Source organism: Cricetulus griseus (genome assembly GCF_003668045.3).
Source record: "Cricetulus griseus strain 17A/GY chromosome 1 unlocalized genomic scaffold, alternate assembly CriGri-PICRH-1.0 chr1_0, whole genome shotgun sequence".
In the NCBI taxonomy this organism is placed as follows: Eukaryota; Metazoa; Chordata; class Mammalia; order Rodentia; family Cricetidae; genus Cricetulus; species Cricetulus griseus.
In genome coordinates this window covers 151,867,160-151,886,963 of record NW_023276806.1, presented here as the reverse complement: position 1 = coordinate 151,886,963, position 19,804 = coordinate 151,867,160, and the positions used below count along the sequence as shown (strand labels likewise).

At 39.4% G+C, this 19,804-nt stretch overlaps 1 protein-coding gene across 3 annotated transcripts in view; it reads left to right on the top strand.

The window, feature by feature from the left end:
• Washc4 (WASH complex subunit 4) overlaps positions 1–19,804 on the top strand; it is a 59,488-nt gene that overhangs the window by 4,347 nt on the left and 35,337 nt on the right. For 2 of the 3 annotated variants that reach the window (XM_027392517.2, XM_027392516.2), the window contains exons 3-14: positions 705–758; positions 845–910; positions 1,627–1,672; positions 2,420–2,487; positions 4,611–4,693; positions 6,579–6,621; positions 6,986–7,089; positions 7,830–7,950; positions 9,955–10,078; positions 10,175–10,302; positions 11,513–11,673; positions 17,126–17,252. In XM_027392517.2, the coding sequence (XP_027248318.1) occupies positions 705–758; positions 845–910; positions 1,627–1,672; positions 2,420–2,487; positions 4,611–4,693; positions 6,579–6,621; positions 6,986–7,089; positions 7,830–7,950; positions 9,955–10,078; positions 10,175–10,302; positions 11,513–11,673; positions 17,126–17,252 (1,125 nt within the window). Of the gene's footprint in view, positions 1–704; positions 759–844; positions 911–1,626; positions 1,673–2,419; positions 2,488–4,610; positions 4,694–6,578; positions 6,622–6,973; positions 7,090–7,829; positions 7,951–9,954; positions 10,079–10,174; positions 10,303–11,512; positions 11,674–17,125; positions 17,253–19,804 lie in introns of those variants that run through there. The other variant, XM_027392518.2, reaches the window with a different exon arrangement.

Genomic DNA, 19,804 nt, shown 5'->3' with positions numbered 1-19,804 from the left:
TTCTTTATATGTCATCCTCTTACTCAGCCCTTCCCTCCCTCCCCACTTATGTTGGCACTTTTCCTTAGTCACTTTATTGGGACATTATTTTGTGTTCCTACTCTGCAAGAGTCATAGATTCCAATAAGATCTCTATAAATAGAAATTAGAAATTAAATGAGAGAAGTTATTTTTAATTTATATAGTTTGTTTAATATGTAACTTAAAGAAAGGTCCAGTTTTTACACTTAATAAACAATTCATTTTAGATAATAAAATGAGAAAAGCTTTATGAGTCAGGTAGAAATGAAGCTACATTAGATAGCAAAAGTGCCCACACTGTATTTGTAACAATTGAAGTTTGACCCTTTTAAAAAGTTATAACATCTTATTAAGTGTATGCTTGCATAACATTTTCCAAAAGGATAGAGCCCACTCTTAGTAATCTGTTTCTCATTATATCCCACTGTCAGCCACCGTCTGCCTTGGAGCACAGCTGGGACTATCAGAGTACATTGTGTGTGTGGAGATTGTTTGTCCTCTGGTGTATTGTACTTTGCTTCCTTTGCTGAGATGATATGAAATGTCATAGTTGATACTAATGCTGAATATAGTGTCTAATACAAGTTTAACTGTAATCCGTTTAATCTCATTTTATGTTTATTTTCAGTGATCTCCCCCACTCCCCCCATATTAAGAGATGTTCTTTTCCTTTGTTTCTGTAGCTTCTGCCATATGAGCAGTCCTCCCTTTTGGAACTCATAAAGACTGAAAACAAGGTATGTTATCCTAAACCTAAAGTGCATTCAAAAAATGATCTCATTGGTTACAGTTTACTTTTTTCTGTTTTTATTTATGAAACCAGGTCTTAAACAAAGTCATCACTGTTTATGCTGCACTTTGTTGTGAGATCAAGAAATTAAAATATGAGGTAATTGTTTATATTCTTTAAGGTCATTTAAAAGCAGATTTACGCTTATATTTGTGCAGTGTGCAGTAAATACTGACCCACTTAAAATAATTGCAACCCTAACAGTAAGGAGTTAGAATAATCCTGGCATTCCTTGAGTCCTTAATTACCTTGTAATGCTTAGGATGAGGGCTGCAGGTCAGGAGCAGGTGAAGAAATTGGGGCTAACAGCGGGTATCAGTAATAGAAACAGTTTGAATCTACGTCTCCATACCTCCAGAGTAGCAGCATGCCTGGTTGTGCTGGCTATCCAGAGGTACCTGGAACTTGCTTTGTAGACCGGGCTGGCCTTGAACTCACAGAGTGAGTGCTAGGATTAAAGGTGTGCGCCACCACTCCCACTTTTTTTTCCTCCATGTTTAAGTTTTTTTTAAATATGGATTTGGAGTCATTGAATTTAGGTAGACATTAGTGAACGCCATCAATTTTCCCCTCCCCTTTTTTATGTTCTCTGACTGCTGGCTGAGCGGTGGGAAGATGTATGATAACAAGGGTGGTCATTGATGACATTAAAGCTGAAAGGATCGGGCTTAGCTGTTAGTCGTCAGTACTTATCTTCATTGAAAGCAATTTTTGAAATTTATATGTAAAAGATACAGTATCATGTTATTAGAGAACTAAGAGAGCATAGGATCTGAAAGCAACCTTTTAAATTATTTTAATTTTCTTTAAAACAGGCTGAAACTAAGTTTTACAATGGTCTTTTGTTTTATGGTGAAGGAGGTAAGTTAACATTTTAGAATTGCATGTTGCTACCTTTTATGAAACTGAAGTGAACAAAATGCTAACACTATTCTTTAACTAGCATAATTACAGAATGTGCAGAAAAACAAGCGTTCAAAACATTTTAAAAAAGATTTATTTATATACAGTGTTCTGCCTGTTTATATCTCTGCAGGCCAGAAGGGGGCACCAGATCTCATTACAGATGAGCCACCATGTGGGTGCTAGGAATTGAACTTAGGACTTCTGGAAGATCAGCCAGTATTATTAACCTATGAGCCATCTCTCCATCCCTTGCATTAAAAAAATTTTTAAATATTTTGTGTGTGGGGGTGGCCATAGGAGCCTCCCTATGTGGGTGCTGAGAACCAAAGTTCCTGTCCTCTGGAAGAGCAACCAGTGCTTTTAACTGCTGAGCCATCTCTCCAGACCTGACATTCAGTTTTTTCATTGGTTCACTGGTTTGGTTAAACAAGTGAAAAATGGAGTAGTGTCAGCAAATTATTTAGAACTGGTATTTGGTATTTCATGAGTGAGAAAGTCCTGTGACTGGACCAGTTTTGGGGTTCACTTGGCAGTGAGGTGTGGCTGTTTGAAGGTGTACATAGTTTATGACTATGACTGTGTCATTTTTCCCTTGAGTGTAAAAGTCCAGTGTTTTGGGTACTGTGCAGTAGTGAAAGAACTGTTTCTTTGTTGCTGAATTTAAATAAAAACTTGAAATAAAAATGATGATGCTTTTTAAAGCTACAGATTCCAGTATGGTGGAAGGTGACTGCCAGATTCAGATGGGAAGATTTGTTTCATTCTTACAGGTGACTGCTTTTTTTTTTTTTTTTACTTCCTCTTGAGCCATTCGAGCCATTTATTTATTTATTTATTTATTTATTTATTTGAGACAGGGTCTTAATTGGTAGTCTTGGCTGTACTGGATCTCCCCATGTAGCCCAGGCTGGCATCAGATTTATAAGAGATTTACCTGCCTTAGCCTCTTCACATTCTGAGATTAAAGGTGTGCATCACTGTGCCTGGCTGAGTCTTCTCTTTACAATTTTGCATAAAAATTCCATGTGATTGAAAAGTTCTGAACTGTTCAATACTGAGGACTTGTGTACTGAGAGAGTGAAACAGTTACTTAGCAGTTACTTAGCAGGTTACAGTGTAGATCAGAACTCCCATATGGTTTCTAAGGGATTTTAGGTGAATAAAGTATCAAGAGATGTGAACAGTTGTTTAAAATTGTTTTAATAGATTGTCTTTGTATAATTTCATTTATGGACAACTTACCCTCTTTTTTTTTTTAATTTAAAAATGTTTTGGGGGGCTGGAGAGATGGCTAAAATACTTATATCAGGTCCTTATACTGATATTGGGTCTCACAAATAATGTAATTTCATCTCTGGGGATCTGATGTCTTTGGCCTCTATGTGCATATCTACACACATGCACGCACGCATGCACGCACGCACGCACATACAAACACATACACATATATACACACACACAAGCACACACACATAACACACACACACACACACACACACACACACAGAGCAGGAGAATTAACATAGGCTTGCTCACACAGGAACTTTGTTTAGTTGCACTCTGGCCATATTGATTGTCCAAGAGACTCTAGTGTCTGTAAAACAGCTAATGATGCTTCTCAAGTGTCTGAGGGACAGCAGCAAATGGGTGTATCTGGATTTTGCTTTTCTTACTATTTGACAATCTTTTAATTGATTCATTCTATTTCTGTCTTACAGAATCTTTCTATATCTGCACTATTTCTGCCTTTTTGCTGTGCTTTGCGTTTTTATTTTCCTGCTATCATTTAACCTTCAGAAGTTTAATAACAAATGTAAGATGAGTTGTTTGAAAATAAAATGTTATTTGGCACATAGATCCTAGTACTCCATGCACTGAGAAGGCTGAGTTAGGATCCTGAGTTGAAGACTTGTCTGGTTTATGTATCAAAAATCTGTTTTTTGTTTTGTTTTTTGAAATTGCGCAGTATTTTTACTTTTAAAGACTTCAAATTATGTTTGGGTCTTTCTAATAACTGTAAAACGTTCACTGTTTAGAGTTCATCTAATGTATTTAATGAGTTGTGAGTGTGCGCGATCTCGTGTGTGTGTGTGTGTGTGTGTGTGTGTGTGTGTGTGTGTGTGTGTGTGTGTGTGTTTCTGTATGTAGCTGTGTATGTATGTGTATGTGTGTTTACTATGCACATGGGTATGAAACTCCTCTTGGTACTGGGAGGAGACCAGCACATAGAAGCAATGAAAACTCTTGTTCAGAGCTTACAATGTAGAATAGATGAAGATTTAATAAGGGTTTAAGTAGTTTAGATGGAAATTGGTTCTATACGGTTAAAAGTTGAGAGCTTCTGTAAAGAAATATTCAGGTTTGGGCATCATAGATCTGAATTCGTGATTATTGATAAAAATCTTTGGGGTAAGTGATATTTCACTTGGTGTATACCACGCTACATGTATGTGATTAAAGATAACAAATGAAGTGATTTTGTGACTAGTGGAGATTGCTTTCTGTCTGTGTTACACTTCTAAACTGGAAACCATTTTCATTCATTTAGATCTTTATTCATTTGCAGGGAAGGGGTGAACTGTCCCTGCCATTTAGGAGCTGCATGAGTCACTGAAACAGTAGACTAGACTGAGATAGTGAAATGCAGGGTAGCCAAGGTGGCAATGACCCACCCTTGTGCTAGAAGTGAGAGAATGAAATGCAGGAGTAGCCGAGGTAGCAGTGACCCTTGTGCTAGAGGTGAGAGAAGTGTTGATTGTTTGAGGGCTTCTTAGTCTGGCTGCTGGGTAACTGGGACTTTTACTGGAAACTGCTGGGGTTGTTAGAACACTCAGCCCAAACATCCTGACTTTTAAAGAGAAGCCCTGTAATGTGTACTCCTTTTTCATTCTAGGAGCTGTCCTGTTTTGTCACGAGGTGCTATGAGGTGGTGATGAACGTAATTCATCAGCTGGCTGCTCTGTATATCAGCAACAAGTAATACACTTTAGAATTGTTTTGGAAAAGTAATTATTTGAAATAGCTTGTTTTATTTTTATTTTTATTTTTTTATTTTTTTGAGACAGGGTTTCTCTATAGCTTTGGAGCCTGTTCTGGGACTCGCTCTGTAGATCAGGCTGGCCTGGAACTCACAGAGATCCACCTGACTGCCTCTTGAGTGCTGGGATTAAAAGCGTGCACCACCACAGTCTGGCTTGAAATAGCTTTTATTCATTTATTTACTCAGTATATATGCTTAGGATGTTTAGATCCTGCTGGAGATCCTTAAATGTGTGTGTATAGACTAATGAGATGCAGTTATCACTAAGTTCATGAACCTGGTTTCTGTCTGGCTGAGAATGTTGGCCAAAAAATTTTAAAGGCATTTCAGGATAGAAAAAAGCTGGTATAGTATTAGTTCACACACAGAAGGTATTTTTTCTTGCCTACATTTAGTGGTCATGTGACTTTTCTTAAACCATGCACTCTTGGTGATGGACCAGTGTCTATACTGAAAAAGAACTTAAAATTCGAATGATCTTCCATTTGTAGATCTACCCTAAATCAAGAAAACTGATCAAATTTTCATAGTGCCTTTGCTGTTCTTATCACCGTAGATTATATCTAATATTCCATCAGTTCTTTATATTAATTTTTTTACATCTAGTATACCACTGTTGAGGGATATGCCTCACACTTTAATAAGAGCCAAGGTCCAGAGGTAGCATTACCAAGATCTCATGGCAGCTTTGATACTATTTTTAGTGGTCACCCACCAGTCCATTTGTTGTTCTACTGTACCATGCTGTACCATGCTGTGCTCTATAAGTGGGTAGAGTACATTTATCATTTCACTCTCATGGACTTTGGATCAATTTGGTGTTTTTATGTAGTCTAGCTCTTCACCAAAGTGATCATTGTGTGAGTAGCAAATGAGTGGTAACCCTAGCCCCCACACCACTACCCTCAATGCAAATTAGTGGTACCACACCCCCACACTCAATGCAGATGAGTGGTATTACACCCCCACACTCAATGCAGATGAGTGGTATTACACCCTCACACTCAATGCAGATTGAGTGGTACCACACCCCCACACTCAATGCAGATGAGTGGTATTACACCCTCACACTCAATGCAGATGAGTGGTACCACACCCCCACACTCAATGCAGATGAGTGGTATTACACCCCCACACTCAATGCAGATGAGTGGTATTACACCCCCACACTCAATGCAGATGAGTGGTAACTCCACAACCTTCACTACCCACAAATGAGTGGTAGCCCCACACCCCACACTCATTGCAATGCCTGGGATTGAATTCTGAGGACTCTCTTCCTCAGTCCTGCTGTAGAAAGGTAATATTTGAAGGCTTTTTAAAAATTTTAAATGCATTCTGTGTGGTTTGATACGTAAGTACTACATTTATTGAGTAAGTTGAGTAGGAAGTAAGTATGGTATAACCCTAGAAGTGTGATGCATTGCTTCTCAGCAGGATGAGAACTTAAGGAGTTTGACTTGCTCTTAAGGACCTTTTTCCAAGCTCCTGTTCTGATAGGGTAAAAGGATTATAGTTGGTAACTGAGAAATTCTAATAATTCATCAAGTTTGTTTCCTCTACTTTATGCCAAGGCACATCCTTTAGTTAAAAACTCAGGTTATTCACTTGCCAGTTGTCAGATGTCTTTACCCATGAGTGGAGTACAGCAGGGGTAGCCAAGACATAGATTTGGCATGTGCCTGCTACTTTAAGATAAATACATATTACAGTTCATAGTTTCTGCTCCTATATTGATTTCTTGAATTTAGAACAGAATGTGAACATAAAAGGTTTTGTTGTTGTTGTTTTTTCTGGTAACTTGGGTATTATTTTATACAGGATAGGACCCAAAATTATAGAGACAACTGGAGTTCATTTTCAGGTAAAAGTTAATTTTTTCTATTCTGTTTTGTAATTTGTATGATAGGAAGTATAATAATGCTAGCATCCCCATTCCTGTTTTTGTGTTCCTGTCTGTGTGTAGGCATAGTTTTTCCAGGTAGTGTTCCACTGCAGATTTTCTGTTGCCATTGAACAAATCTGCAGCATCGCAATTAAGGAAGAATATTAGGTAAAACAAACTCTGTTTAGGCTAGTACCATTTGAGGCTCAGATCTGTAATTAATAAATCAATAGATGCCTCCTTTCACTAATTTAATAATTAACCCAAATGTATTTTACTTTAAAAGTTCACATGAAACTTCTAACTAGTGACTAAATGATAATCATTAAAGGTTTTTTGACAGACTATGTATGAGCACTTGGGAGAACTGCTAACAGTTTTACTTACCCTGGATGAAATTATTGATAATCATGTCACACTGAAAGACCACTGGACTATGTACAAAAGGTATGCCAGCTAAAATAGTTTTAATAGTTTGTACAGCTGATATATTAGTTTTGGTAAAAACTAAACAAATACAAATTATTCAGATTCTTACTAAGATCTAGGGATTTATATTGAAAAGGGATTATTTCCAGTATTTACTTTTATTTGTGTATATGTGTTTATGTCTGCCTTTGTCCATGTGTCTGTACATGGGTCTGTGTGCTTAGAGAGGGAGTTGGATTCCCTAGAAGCCAGAGTCAGAGGCTGTTATGAGTCACCTGATATGGGTGCTGGGAACCGGACACGGGTTTCCTCTGCAAGAGCAGCTTAATTCTGAATCACTGAACTATTTCTCCTGCCCTGTCGTGAAGACTCCCTGCCCCATTTTAGATTGGTTTCGGTGAGAGTGGTACATATAAGCATTCCTAAAGGCTTGTAGAATGGGTACGATTTGTTTTCATTGGGTTCTATTCAAGTGAAAGCTTTTGCCTTGTATTTCATTTCATTTCATTACGTACCCTGGGACATTCTTTTTAAGTTTTTATTCAGTATACAAATAGTCACTAAATGTTTGTACAGAGGCAACTGAATATAAGGTGGTAAACAGAAGCATAAAAGTTTTATCAGTGTTGCTTTATTCATGTTTTACAGTGTGGATAGCTGAGTAGAAATAGTAAATACAAAACTTTACTTCCTGGAATATTTTAGCTTTTAAGAATTTATTAGATAGTTGTAAGATTTTTCTTTTTATCTCTTACAAGGTTGCTGAAGTCTGTCCATCACAACCCTTCAAAATTTGGGATTCAGGAAGAAAAATTGAAGCCATTTGAAAAGTTCTTGCTGAAGCTGGAAGGGCAGTTATTTGATGGAATGATATTCCAGGTAAGTGAAGGTTGGTACAGCTCAGAATTACAGTGGAATGCTTTTGTAGAATACTTTTGAATTCCTTTTCTGTAGAAAGGGCTTTGTCTTATTAAAATATTTGTTATTAGTATAACAAATATTAGTAAAGTATGGCTCAGTATCTAATAGTAAATGAAATGAAAAGTTACTTATAATGAGGGTTTTTTAAAATTAAATTATGCAAAAACTTAAAACTGAGTTAAACAGAATCCTAGTATACAGGAAGCTATCCAAGGCATCAAGGCCAGCCTGGGGTACAAAGTGAATTCTAGGTCACCTTGAGATACATAATTAGACCCCATCTCGAAAATATAGACAAAAATTCAAGGATTTTAAAGTCTAAGACATCATCATTTGCATTCAATATTTAGTTTGTTACTCGCTTATGGATTTAGTGGGTTTTGTTTTTCTTCTGAGACAGGATTTCTCTGTGTAGCTTTTTAGACCAGGCTGACCTCGATCTCACAAAGATCTGCCTGCCTCTGCCTCCCAAGTGCTGGGATTAAAGGTGTGCACCACCACCACCCACCTTGGATTTAGATTTTTAAGGTTAAAAAATAATGAAGTGCTGGGAATGCAGTTGAGTGATGTGCTGGGGGTCGTAGATTTAATCCCTAGACCTGCAAGGCACAAATCAAAATCCAAAGCAAAACAACACAAAAGCTCAGTTGGTTCTTCTACACTCAGGGAATGTGCACAAATAGGACACCATCTAAACTGTAAGGCACTAAAATCAGTTAGACATACCACTTCTTAGTTCTTCATTGTATCGATAACACAGAGGTGGTATCTTGTCTTCATCACAGAAAGACTACCATACTGATGGGTGGTGTCCTGCCAGCAATGATACTGCCTTCTGTTCTGTCTGCTTCAGTTATGTCTAGTTTTACATTATAACAGTTTTAACAGATTGGCCCCAGTGCTTGGTTTTTAAAATGGATTTATTAATCTCTTAGATGTAAAATGTAATTATTTTTGCTTTTTTTTTCCCCTGGGGACACCTCTACACATAGAGTATGCTAGGAGCTGGGCATTGTGGCTCATGCCCATTATCTCCTAGCACTTGGGAAATTCAAGCACGATTGTCAAAAATTTGAGGACAGCTGAGGCTACAGAGTGAGACCCTGATCAAAAGGGAGGGTAGGGAGAGAAATGTTAAGAAGGTAACTGGAGTAAATAAGTAGATAGATAGATGAGAAATGCTAAGAGAGTAACTGCAATCGATGGATGGACGGATGGATGTTTTAAAAAAGATGTTGCAGCTGGAAAGATGACTCAGCAGTTGAGTACTGCTTGAAGAGGACCTAGGTTTGATCCTAACACCCATATGGTGACTCACAACCATCAGTAACTCCAGTTGCAGGTATCTGACACCTTCTTCTGGCCTCCATAGGCACTTAATGCATGTAGTGCAGAGACATACATGCAGACAAACCACTCATTCATACAAAATTTTAAAAATGCTTGCAGCTGGGTGTAGTGGAACACACTGTTAATCCCAGCATTTGGGAGGCAGAGGTAGACAGATCTTTGAGTTCGAGGCCAGCCTGCTCTACATAATGGGTTCTAGGAAAGCCAAGGCTACATAGACCCTTTCGGGGGGGGGGGGGGTATTTCTAATACGTCAGCAGTGATTCCTTCCATTCATCTCTGAGCCTCACTCTAAGCTCTTCAGTTGGGGTTTGAGTGCCATGTAATGTCACTCACTCACTCACTCACACTGTAAAACATGAATAAAGCAACACTGATAAAACTTTTATGCTTCTGTTTACCACCTTATATTCAGTTGCCTCTGTACAAACATTTAGTGACTATTTGTATACTGAATAAAAACTTAAAAAGAATGTCCATCAAAGGATTTCTATATTAAAGAACATGAGACCAGATTTGTAGTTAAAATGAGTACAAAAACAGTTCATCTTACTGAGGTGTTTGGTGGTTTCTTTTGAGAGTTTGAATTTCTCTTCAAATGTTTCTTGCTAGGCCTGTATTGAACAGCAGTTTGATTCTCTCAATGGAGGAATATCTGTGTCGAAAAATAGTACTTTTGCAGAAGAATTTGCACATAGTATTCGCTCAATTTTTGCAAACGTGGAAGCCAAACTTGGTAATGTAAATTTCAAGTTTGAGTTATTTATCAAGTTTTCATTTCCTTAAAAGCACAGTTCAACTATAGTTCTGTTTTTATATTGTTATTTCTAAGGTGAACCTTCTGAAATTGACCAGAGAGACAAGTATGTTGGAATTTGTGGGCTCTTTGTACTGCACTTTCAGATTTTTCGAACTGTTGATAAAAAGTTTTATAAGTCTTTATTGGACATTTGTAAGAAGGTAAGAACTTGAAACTTTTAATTTTCAATTTGTGATGTAAATTTTGATAAAGCTAGATATCTAAAAGTGCTAACAAAAAGTTAATTAAAAAAAGAACAAGTTAACTTTTATGAAGTGTAACTGTAAAAAAAAAAAAAAAAAAGAGCTGGGGCCGTGGTGTCATGAATTGGTGCTTGCAATACATTGTGAGGATTGGAGTTCAGGTAGAACTCATGTAAATGTCATGTAAGCATGACATGAGGTATGGCAGCCCGCCTTCTGTCCAATGCTGGGAAGGCAGAGATGGTATCTTCTGAGCTAGTAATAGTAATTAGCATGTGTCATAGAACTCTGGATGAATAAAGTGGAGAACAATAGAGGGAGACTCCTAGTGTCAACCATGAGCTTCAATGCACGTGTGTACCCACACACATGAAAAGGCATGCATGCACACCATAGATACATGCAAAAATAAAAGCAATGATACTGTTTTAGAGCGTAAACATTCTTGAAATGAGCAATATGGTAAATGAAAATAACTGCATTTCATATGAATGTATGTGTGGTGGATGTTCTAAGTTTGTGTGTGTGTATGCATTAATTTTTTGTTTGCTTTATTTCTGAGACGAGGTCTTGCTATGTAGTGCAGGCTGGCCTCAGTCTCCTGAGTGATAGCATTATAGAAATGCACCCCATGCCCTGGTTACACTCCTCACATGACTCTGCCTCCCTCTTCCTTTTGCTTTCTCCTCTTGCCCCCACCCCCATTCTTACCAGTAAAGTAGAAACATTTCACATTGTTGATTTTCCTTTTTGCTGTTTCCATGCTATGACTTGGTTTCAGAGTTGAAACTTAGTTTGTGTATAGTGCTATCAAATAATAACAGACCATGAAGCCTTAGCTGTCTTTAAGGTTGTTGTCTTCTATTATTTTATTACTATGCCCTGACAATAAAGTCATGGAGGGTTGAATTTCATTTTGCTTACTATATATTATTAATTATTGTGAAATCTGTGTGTGTGTTAATACTTAGAATAAAGTGTGCTCATGACCAGCCGTGGGAATGTTTTCATTCTTTCTACAATAAGACACTTGGGGGAAAAGATATGTGCCTTGTAATATATTGGGATTTTGGTAGCTATTTTCCTGAACTGTCTTCGCTGTGTATTGTAGCACTATCCAGTACATTGGGCCTGCATTCTATGATTTTCCCTTTTACCTTCATTTCAGGTGCCAGCCATCACTTTAACTGCCAATATTATTTGGTTTCCTGATAATTTTCTGATTCATAAAATGCCAGCAGCTGCCAAACTTGTAGACAGAAAAAGTCTTCAAGCCATTAAAATACATAGAGATACTTTCCTGCAGCAGAAAGCCCAGTCACTTACCAAGTAAGTTTTATAAAGCAACTGTAAAGGGAATGTTTGATATCGTCTGGTGAAAATACTTGAGTCACAAGATGAAGTATGCATAGGAACAGACCACCTTGTACAGTCTCCAGATTGCGTCTTTTTCTAAAAAAACATTTTTAAACATTTATTTATTTATTAAGACAGAGGACAGCTTGCAGGAGTTGATTCTTGTCTTCTACCGTGGGTGGTGAGTGCTTGGATCCAGTCTCTGGTCCTCAGGCTTATGTGGCAAGTTCTACCAGTGAGCTGTTTTTCTAGCCCCCAGATTGATTTTTCAAGAACTGTGATTTTTCTTTTTTAATTAAAACTATTTATTTTGTGTGTATGAGGACATATGTGTGTATGGATTTGCGTGTTCTCTTCCCTGCCTACTTGGGTCCCCGTATCCAGCTGAGATTGTTAGGTTGGGTGGCAGGTGCCTTTACCTATTGAGCCATCTCCCAGTCTAGAACTATTTTTTTATTTATGCTTTATGATACCAAAAGTCCCAAAAGCTAAAATTTAAAAGTAATTTTCTCTAGCCCAATTCTTTCCTGTAAGTTAGTCCTGCTTCTAGAAAGACAACTTTTTTTTTAATCTTTTTACTCTCTTATTTAGTTATACTAGGTATTGAACCCAGGACCTCGTGCAGTCCTAAGCAGGTGCTCCTATCACCAAGCTGTTTTCCCCAGTCCTTATATTTGTGTATTTTTAATCTTTTACAATGTACCTTTTCAGTAATGCATGACACAATTATACAAGGTATCGATGTTAACTATCACTCAGCTTTGGTAATTAACTCACTATTCTGAGTATGTTGCTAACATGTTAACCTGGATTTGGTTAATTAGAATGCTACAGGATTCTGTCATTGGCCTTGTGTTGGTCATGCATCTTATCACCTGCAATAGAAACTGGTGATTGGTTCAGGGCAATGGAGGTGCACGCCTTTAATTCCAGCACTCAGAGGCAGAGGCGGGCAGATCCCTGTGAGTTTGAGCACAGCCTGGTCTCAAGAGCAAATTCCAGGACAGCCAGGGCTACACAGAGAGAAACCTGTCTTGAAACATGAACCCCCCCACCCCCCACCCCCCCAAAAAAGAAAGAGAAATGGATAATTGGATAAAATTGGTCCTCTGCTGCACAAGGGAGAGGAAGACTAATATTCAGCATACCAGAGAGCCCTTAAACCATCTGACACACAATCTTGTGTCCTGTGGTTAACCATAGGTCAGTGGACAAAGAGAACTGATTTATACAGGTCTGCTCAGGGCAGGTACCAGCAGTGCTGTGCCCTAAGACAGAATTGGGGAGACAAGGTTTCCGTGAAGATTGAAGACTGGATTTAAGCAGAAAGACAGATACCAGGTTTTAGTAGTGGGATGTTAAAAAAAAAGAAAGTTGTTAATATTTTAATTCATAGAAGCTTACCATTTTTTTTTTTAAACAGTGATAGAGTTGTTTAAAATGCTAGTGCACACTTGGATCATATTAACAAGTAGTGCCCTGGTTACAGACCTATCTCTACCAAGGGAGTTGGTACTTCCAGAATTTCGTTGAATTCCTTTTTCCCTTAAAGACAGTATCTTGCTGTCTGGGTTGGTATTTTCTCTGTAGCCCTGGCTGGCCTTAAAATTTGGCACTCCTCTTGCCTCAGCCTCCCAAGCATTGGGGCTGTAGGTGTGTGCCATTGGGCCCAATGTCACTGACTTCTTTTTAGATTGTAGCTGGTTAGCTGGTGTTGGGATGGTCCGTGTGTGTGTTGTGTGTGTGTGTGTGTGTGTGTGTGTGTGTGTGTGTGTGTGTAGGGGACATTGTAGCCATGACTGCTAGAGGCTGGCTACAGGTGTGCCTGACCACGCCTGAGAGGGCATGGTCAGGGTGACATAGGGAAGGTTTTAAGAGTGAGGGTTGCTCACATGGGCTTCCCTTCTTCCGTTTCATCTTTGGCTTGCTGTACTTACTGTTGCCCCGCTTGCTGGCTAAGTCGCTCTGTAAGTAAGGCTTTTCCCTAAGAAATTCCCTTGTATTTTTACCTGACTCCATATTGGTAATTCTGTGTGTGTGTGTGTGTGTGTGTGTGTGTGTGTGTGTGTGTGTCTGTCTGTCTGTCTGTCTGTCTGTCTGTCTGTCTGTCTGTCTGTCTGTCGAGATGGAACTTAGGAGGGCTACAAACTGTAGTGTCTTGAGACGAGCTGGATGATTATATTAGAGGGACTGGGAAGCATGCCTTCTCTTCTAAAGCCATAAGGAGTCTTCAACCTTTAGAGAAATCTGAGGAAAAAATGTGGTGTGTCTGAATGTTAAGAGACATTCAGCTTCAGGAAGGAGTGGATTTGACCTCTCTGGCTCTTGAAGGCTAAACGGGACTTTGAAGGGGAAGATGACAGATAATGACCATCGTAGTTGCAAGCATTGTGAACCTTTTCATGTCATAGCAGGCATTATGAAAAGACTGTAAGAACATTGTGTCATGTAGCCCTGCCCCATATTCTTAGGTAAGAAATAATAAACACAACTAAGCTTTATGGTGTGTTTACTGTAAGCCAGGGATTTTCAGAAACTTCATCTGTCTCATCCATAAAAAATAAGAAAACCCTGTGGAGTAGATAGTCCTGGTATTGCCATTTTATGAGAAACCTAGAGTACAGAGATTAAATTTGTTGCAGTTTTAACAGCAGGTGGCAGAGCCGCATAGTCCAACTCTTTAAGTATGAAGTGTCCTGTGCTTTTCTCAGCTGTTCACCTTGACTCTTGTAGATAGGTGAGTTGGGCTTAGAGAAGTGAACTTGGTGAACTCGCACACTAGTGTTGTGCTGTGTGGATGACTGTGAGCCCAACAGGCTGAGCAAAGGAAGTTTTAGTAGGCAGAGATTGAATGTTTCCCTTTTCAAAACCCCTTACCTGTACCCCTAAGGTTTTTTTTTTTTTTTTTTTTTTTTTTTTCCTCAATACAGTATCTCTACCTAGCCCTGCTGTTCTAGAATTCACCACATAGACCAGGGTGGCCTTGAACTCACAGAGATCTGTAGGTGGAAGTTTCCCTGTCCTGCAGCTGCTCTCAAATAATCTCACTTAGGGGCTTAATATAAATTATAAATGCTTGCCAATAGGGCAGGGAGCTTAATACTAGTTAACTCTTACAAGTTAACCCATTTCTATTAATCTGTGTGCTGCCCCAAGGCTTGTGACTTTTGCCTATATCCCATTTTGTGTTTCTGACTTGTTCTCTGACTGGCGACTCCTCTCACTCCGTCCTTCCTCATCCCATCATTCTGAGTTTGGCTTCCCACCTAACTTTATCCTGTTTAGCCATTGGCCCATCAGCTTGTTTATTAAACCAATCATAGGGACATATATTCACACAGTGTGCAGAAGGATTATTCCACAGCAGAGATCCAACAGCCTGTCTAGTGCTAGGCTTAAAGGAGTTTAACCACTACTCCAGCTTCCCCTAAGCTTTGTTTTAGACATTCCTGTAAAGTCAGTATAGATCTCCATGATCTGGAAGGATGGTAGTTTTTTAGTTTCCTTGCAGTTGTGCCAAAGAAACTTCAGTGTCTGACCCAAGGCTGATTGAGTGCTTTTTATTATGCATTGCCGTGTTCAGAATTGTTTTTTTTCCTGCCTCAGTTTCCTGAGTGCTGGGGATTACATGTGATATGCCTGCCAAACATTCCACAGTGAATCCTTTCCTTTCCTGTTTCTTTACCTCCCTTCTCCTTCCTCTCTTCCTCCTGTCCTGCCTTGTTGCCTTTGTTCCCTGCTGGGGATTGTCCCCAGTAGTAGACAAGATCAGCATTTGTTGTTGAGTCTTGTGATGGGAAAGTTTCCCAGATTAGGGTTTTAATCCTGGCTCCACTGTTTATGAGTTGTCTGATGTGGGCGTGCTACTTCCTGTGGCAGTTTCATCTTCTGTCAAATTGAGAGCATAGTCCCTACAGTTGGGTTTTAGGGAGAGAAAGAAGGTGAGAGACACACAGGGTGGGCAGGAGCAGAGAGAGGTAGGGGCCCATTGATTTGCAAGGTTCTTCAGGCAGGAGAATTATTAACATGCAGCCAGTACTGCAGGGGCCTGAAGTAAGAAACTATAATCCTGTCAGAAAAAGCAGGATGTCTACTTCTAAAAGTTTCCAAGGCAAGAGGAGTTATTGAGTTGTGAGGAAGCAGCCTTAGTTAATGTATGAAAATGGAGCGGGGCACCTGTAACTTGGGTATATGACAGGGCCTACTTTATCTGGACAGGGGAATCGAATGGCAGTAAGGATGCTTTCAGCCCCCAGTGACAGGCAGGGGGGTCCTCTGCTGAGGGCCTGAGTTTTCTAACAATTACATAAGGTTTATATGGGGTTTGAGTGAGCTAATTTGTACCCAGCCTAGCAGTAATTGGCATAGTGTAAGCATTCAAATTAGCTTTTAAATTCAAATTCTGGCTACTTCTACTTTAAAAAAAAATTTAAATTAAAAAAAAAATTTTATATGTGTCTGACTGTGTGTGCCTTATAGGTTCCCATAGAGGCCAGAAGAGAGCATTTGATCCCCTGGAGCTTGAGTTGTAGCTCCAGTTGTAAGAACTGAACTGAGGTTCTTTGCAAGAGCGGGAAGTGCTCTTAGCTGCTGAGTATCCCACCAGCCCCTGCGTCTACTGTTCTTACTGTCATTGAAGATGTTGTCCTTTCTCTTGTATTACTACAGTTGTTTCATGGCTGTCATACTCACAATGACAAAAGTGACAGTGATCCTCTTAAAACTAGCTAGAGGCTGGACCATTCATCTCCAGTGGCTTCTCTTAGGGACTTGAGTTGAAGTTCATGCCTTCTACAGAGCCATCCCAGTCCCTTCCCCACTCTCCCACCCTCCCTCTACCTCTGATCTGCCTTTCTGCTTGCACCCCTCCTCTTTGTGCTTTAGTCGTACTGGGTGTTTGTTATTTCCTAAACAAGATGGATACACTTCCCAAAGTCTTACGGCTTTTGCACGTGTTACTCACACTCCTTAAATTCTCTTCTCTTACATATTTGTCCATCCTACTTATTAATTTGGTTCATATCATGGCTCAAAATCACCCACACTACAAGTTTACTGTGATCATCCTATTTGAAATTATAGAACTATCCCAGACCCTGCCCCTTCCAAAAGCGTGTATCACCAGACACTTTTAAATTGCTTTGACTTTAGTAATTGATTTGTTATAAAACTCTCCTTTCTAGAATATAAACTTCATGGAGCCAGGGGTTTTATCTGTCTTGTTCTTTGTACTAGAGAACTTGCTTGAATAGGCACTCAGTAAATACTTGTAGGTTAAGTAACTTAAATCTGCATATGGGATTTCTTTTGAAGGCCAGAAACATACAGTTACTGCTGGAAGGAACATTTACCTTTATCAGTATGAAGAAATGGAAATATGTTTTTTGTTTGTGTTCTGAGTAACCTCAATGTTTTCTTTTGCTAGAGATGTGCAGTCTTACTACGTCTTTGTGAGCTCATGGATGATGAAAATGGAGTCTATGTTGTCTAAAGAGCAAAGGATGGATAAATTTGCTGAAGACCTCACCAATAGATGTAATGTTTTTATACAGGTAGTTGCATTTTCTTACTTAGAGTATTTTGAGTGTAATTTCTTTGTGAATTTAATTTATGGAAGTTACACTTGGACGTAGATGTGAAAGGGGGTTATATTTTTATATTTAAAACAAATTGAGCAGCTGGAGAGATAGCTCAGTGGGTAAGAGCACTGGCTGCTCTTGCAGAGGACACAAGTTTGATTCCCAGCACCTACATGGTGCTGTACCTTCGGCTCTAGGGCATCCAGTGCCTCTAGTCCTTGGGCAGCTGCATTTATGTTTGTTCTTACACACACACACACACACACACACACACACAGTTAAAAATTAAAATAAAAAGATTTTAAGAGCCACAAAAATTGATTAGCTTGTATTTGTTCTGGATGACTTACTTATATTTTTCTAATATAGCCATTCAAAGCTTCCTGTTTCCTTTTAAGCAAGACTTTTTAGCTGTATCCTATAACTTTTGCATTTTAGTTATCATTTTGGTTCAAATATGGAAACATTTTCATTGCAACTTACCTTTGAAGTGTAAATTTTTAAATGTATTTATGTATTGTGTGGTTGTGGGTGTGTATGTGGTGGTAGAGTGCTACTTGTGGGAGTTGTCACTTTCTTCCTCAGACTCAGGCCATCGGGCTTGTTGGCAACTGCCCTTAACTGCTAAGCCATTTTGACAGCGCCCCTTGAGGGGTTTTTGAAAAATACTTCAAAGCCAGGCAGTGGTGGCGCACGCCTTTAATCCTAGCACTTAGGAGGCAGAGGCAGGTGGATCTCTTGTGAGTTTCGCCAGCCTGGTCTACAGAACAAGTTCCAGGACAGCTAGGGCGACACAGAGAAACCCTGTCTTGAAAAACAACAACAAAAAATACTTCATTCTTTCCAGATACATGAGGATTTCTTTTATCTTTAGTATTTTAAAATTGCATGTATTTATCCTATGTGTGTGCGTGCACATTTACTTAAGGCACCAGGGTACCAGTGTGGAAATAAGGATAACTTGTGCAAGTTGGTTTTCCTCTACCACATGGGTCCCAGGTTTTGAACTCAGGTTGTCAGTTTTGACAGCCACAACCCTTACCTACTGAGCATTCTTGCCGGGCCCTACGTCATCTTTTTATTATTGATTTATAGCAGCTAAGGTAATTTTGAAACTGGCAGATACCTGGCTTGTACAGCTTTGATACATATCTCATGTGCAGTTTAGAGTGGATTGTGCATTTGTCAGTTGTAGTGTTTGGACATGACACGATTTTATTAATGGATGGTCTATATTCTCTAATTACTGAGAGTTTAGTGAGAATGTCCCACTATTTTGTGGGTTTGTCTACAAATAATATCTATAGTTCTATCAGGTTTTGTTGTTTTGTTTTTTTCGAGGCAGGATTTCTCTGTATTGTTTTGGAGGCTGTCCTGGAACTCGCTCTGTAGTCCAGGCTGGCCTCGAACTCACAGAGATCTGCTTGCCTCTGCTTCAGGAGTGCTGGGATTAAAGCCCAGCATTGGTTTTGTTTTTTATATTGTGATGCTAAGTGCATACAGTTTAGAATTGTTTATCTTCCCACTGATGGAATTATTTTTCCATTAAGAATGTCTATTTGGGAACTGGAAATGTATTTCAGAGCTGGAGCATGTGTGAGCATGTGAGATGCTTGGGGTTTTCTTCTTGTAGCCCCTTCCTTATGTGTGATGCTTTTTGTTGGGAGATCTCTTGTGTGATGTTAACACAGTTGCACAGTGTTTCTTTTAGCTAATGTCTACATGGTGTCTTTACTGATCCTTATATGCAGCCTTTCTAGATTCTTAAATGGGATTGTATCTCCTGGAAACAGTGTGTATTTTCCCTCAATCTCTCTCTGTGTGTGTGTGTGTGTGTGTGTGTGTGTGTGTGTGTGTGTGTGTGTGTGTGTGTGTGTGAGCGAGAGAGAGAGAGAGAGAGAGAGAGAGAGAGAAGAGAGAGAGAGAGAGAGAGAGAACACTGTGTGTTTATGTGTGTGTACATGTGCGGGTTTGCTTTCTTCTGTGGACATGGAGGACAGAGTTTAATATTAGATGTCTTTACCTTATTCTTTGAGACAGTCTTCCACTGATCCTGGAGCTCACTGTTACAGCTGGACCAGGTGAATAGCAAGCTTATTGAGAGATGCCTGACTCTCTGGGCTAGATTTATAGACTAGTGCCACCATGTCTAGCTGTTTTCCTAGGTGCTGATGGATCTGAACGTGGGCCGTTGTGGTTGCATAATGAACACTTTGCCCACAGAGCTATGTTCTTAGCCCCCATGTTTGTCTTTTTATTGAGTCATGAGCCAGTGTGTGCCCTTGTTTCCTGTCTTTCCTCTGTTTTGAACCGAAGCCTCTGGGGCAGATGGGGGAGCAGCAGCAGCTCCAGGTGTCACCTCATTGCTCTCAATCTCTCTTCTTCCCAGCTCTCGACCACTCTCTCCCTTATATTCTTGCCAGCTCTTTAATGCCTTCCATGGAGTTTTGATGCTTGGCACCTAGCTTTCCTAATGGTTCTTAGTAGGAAAAGTCATCCTAATACGTCATTATTCTATCATCAAC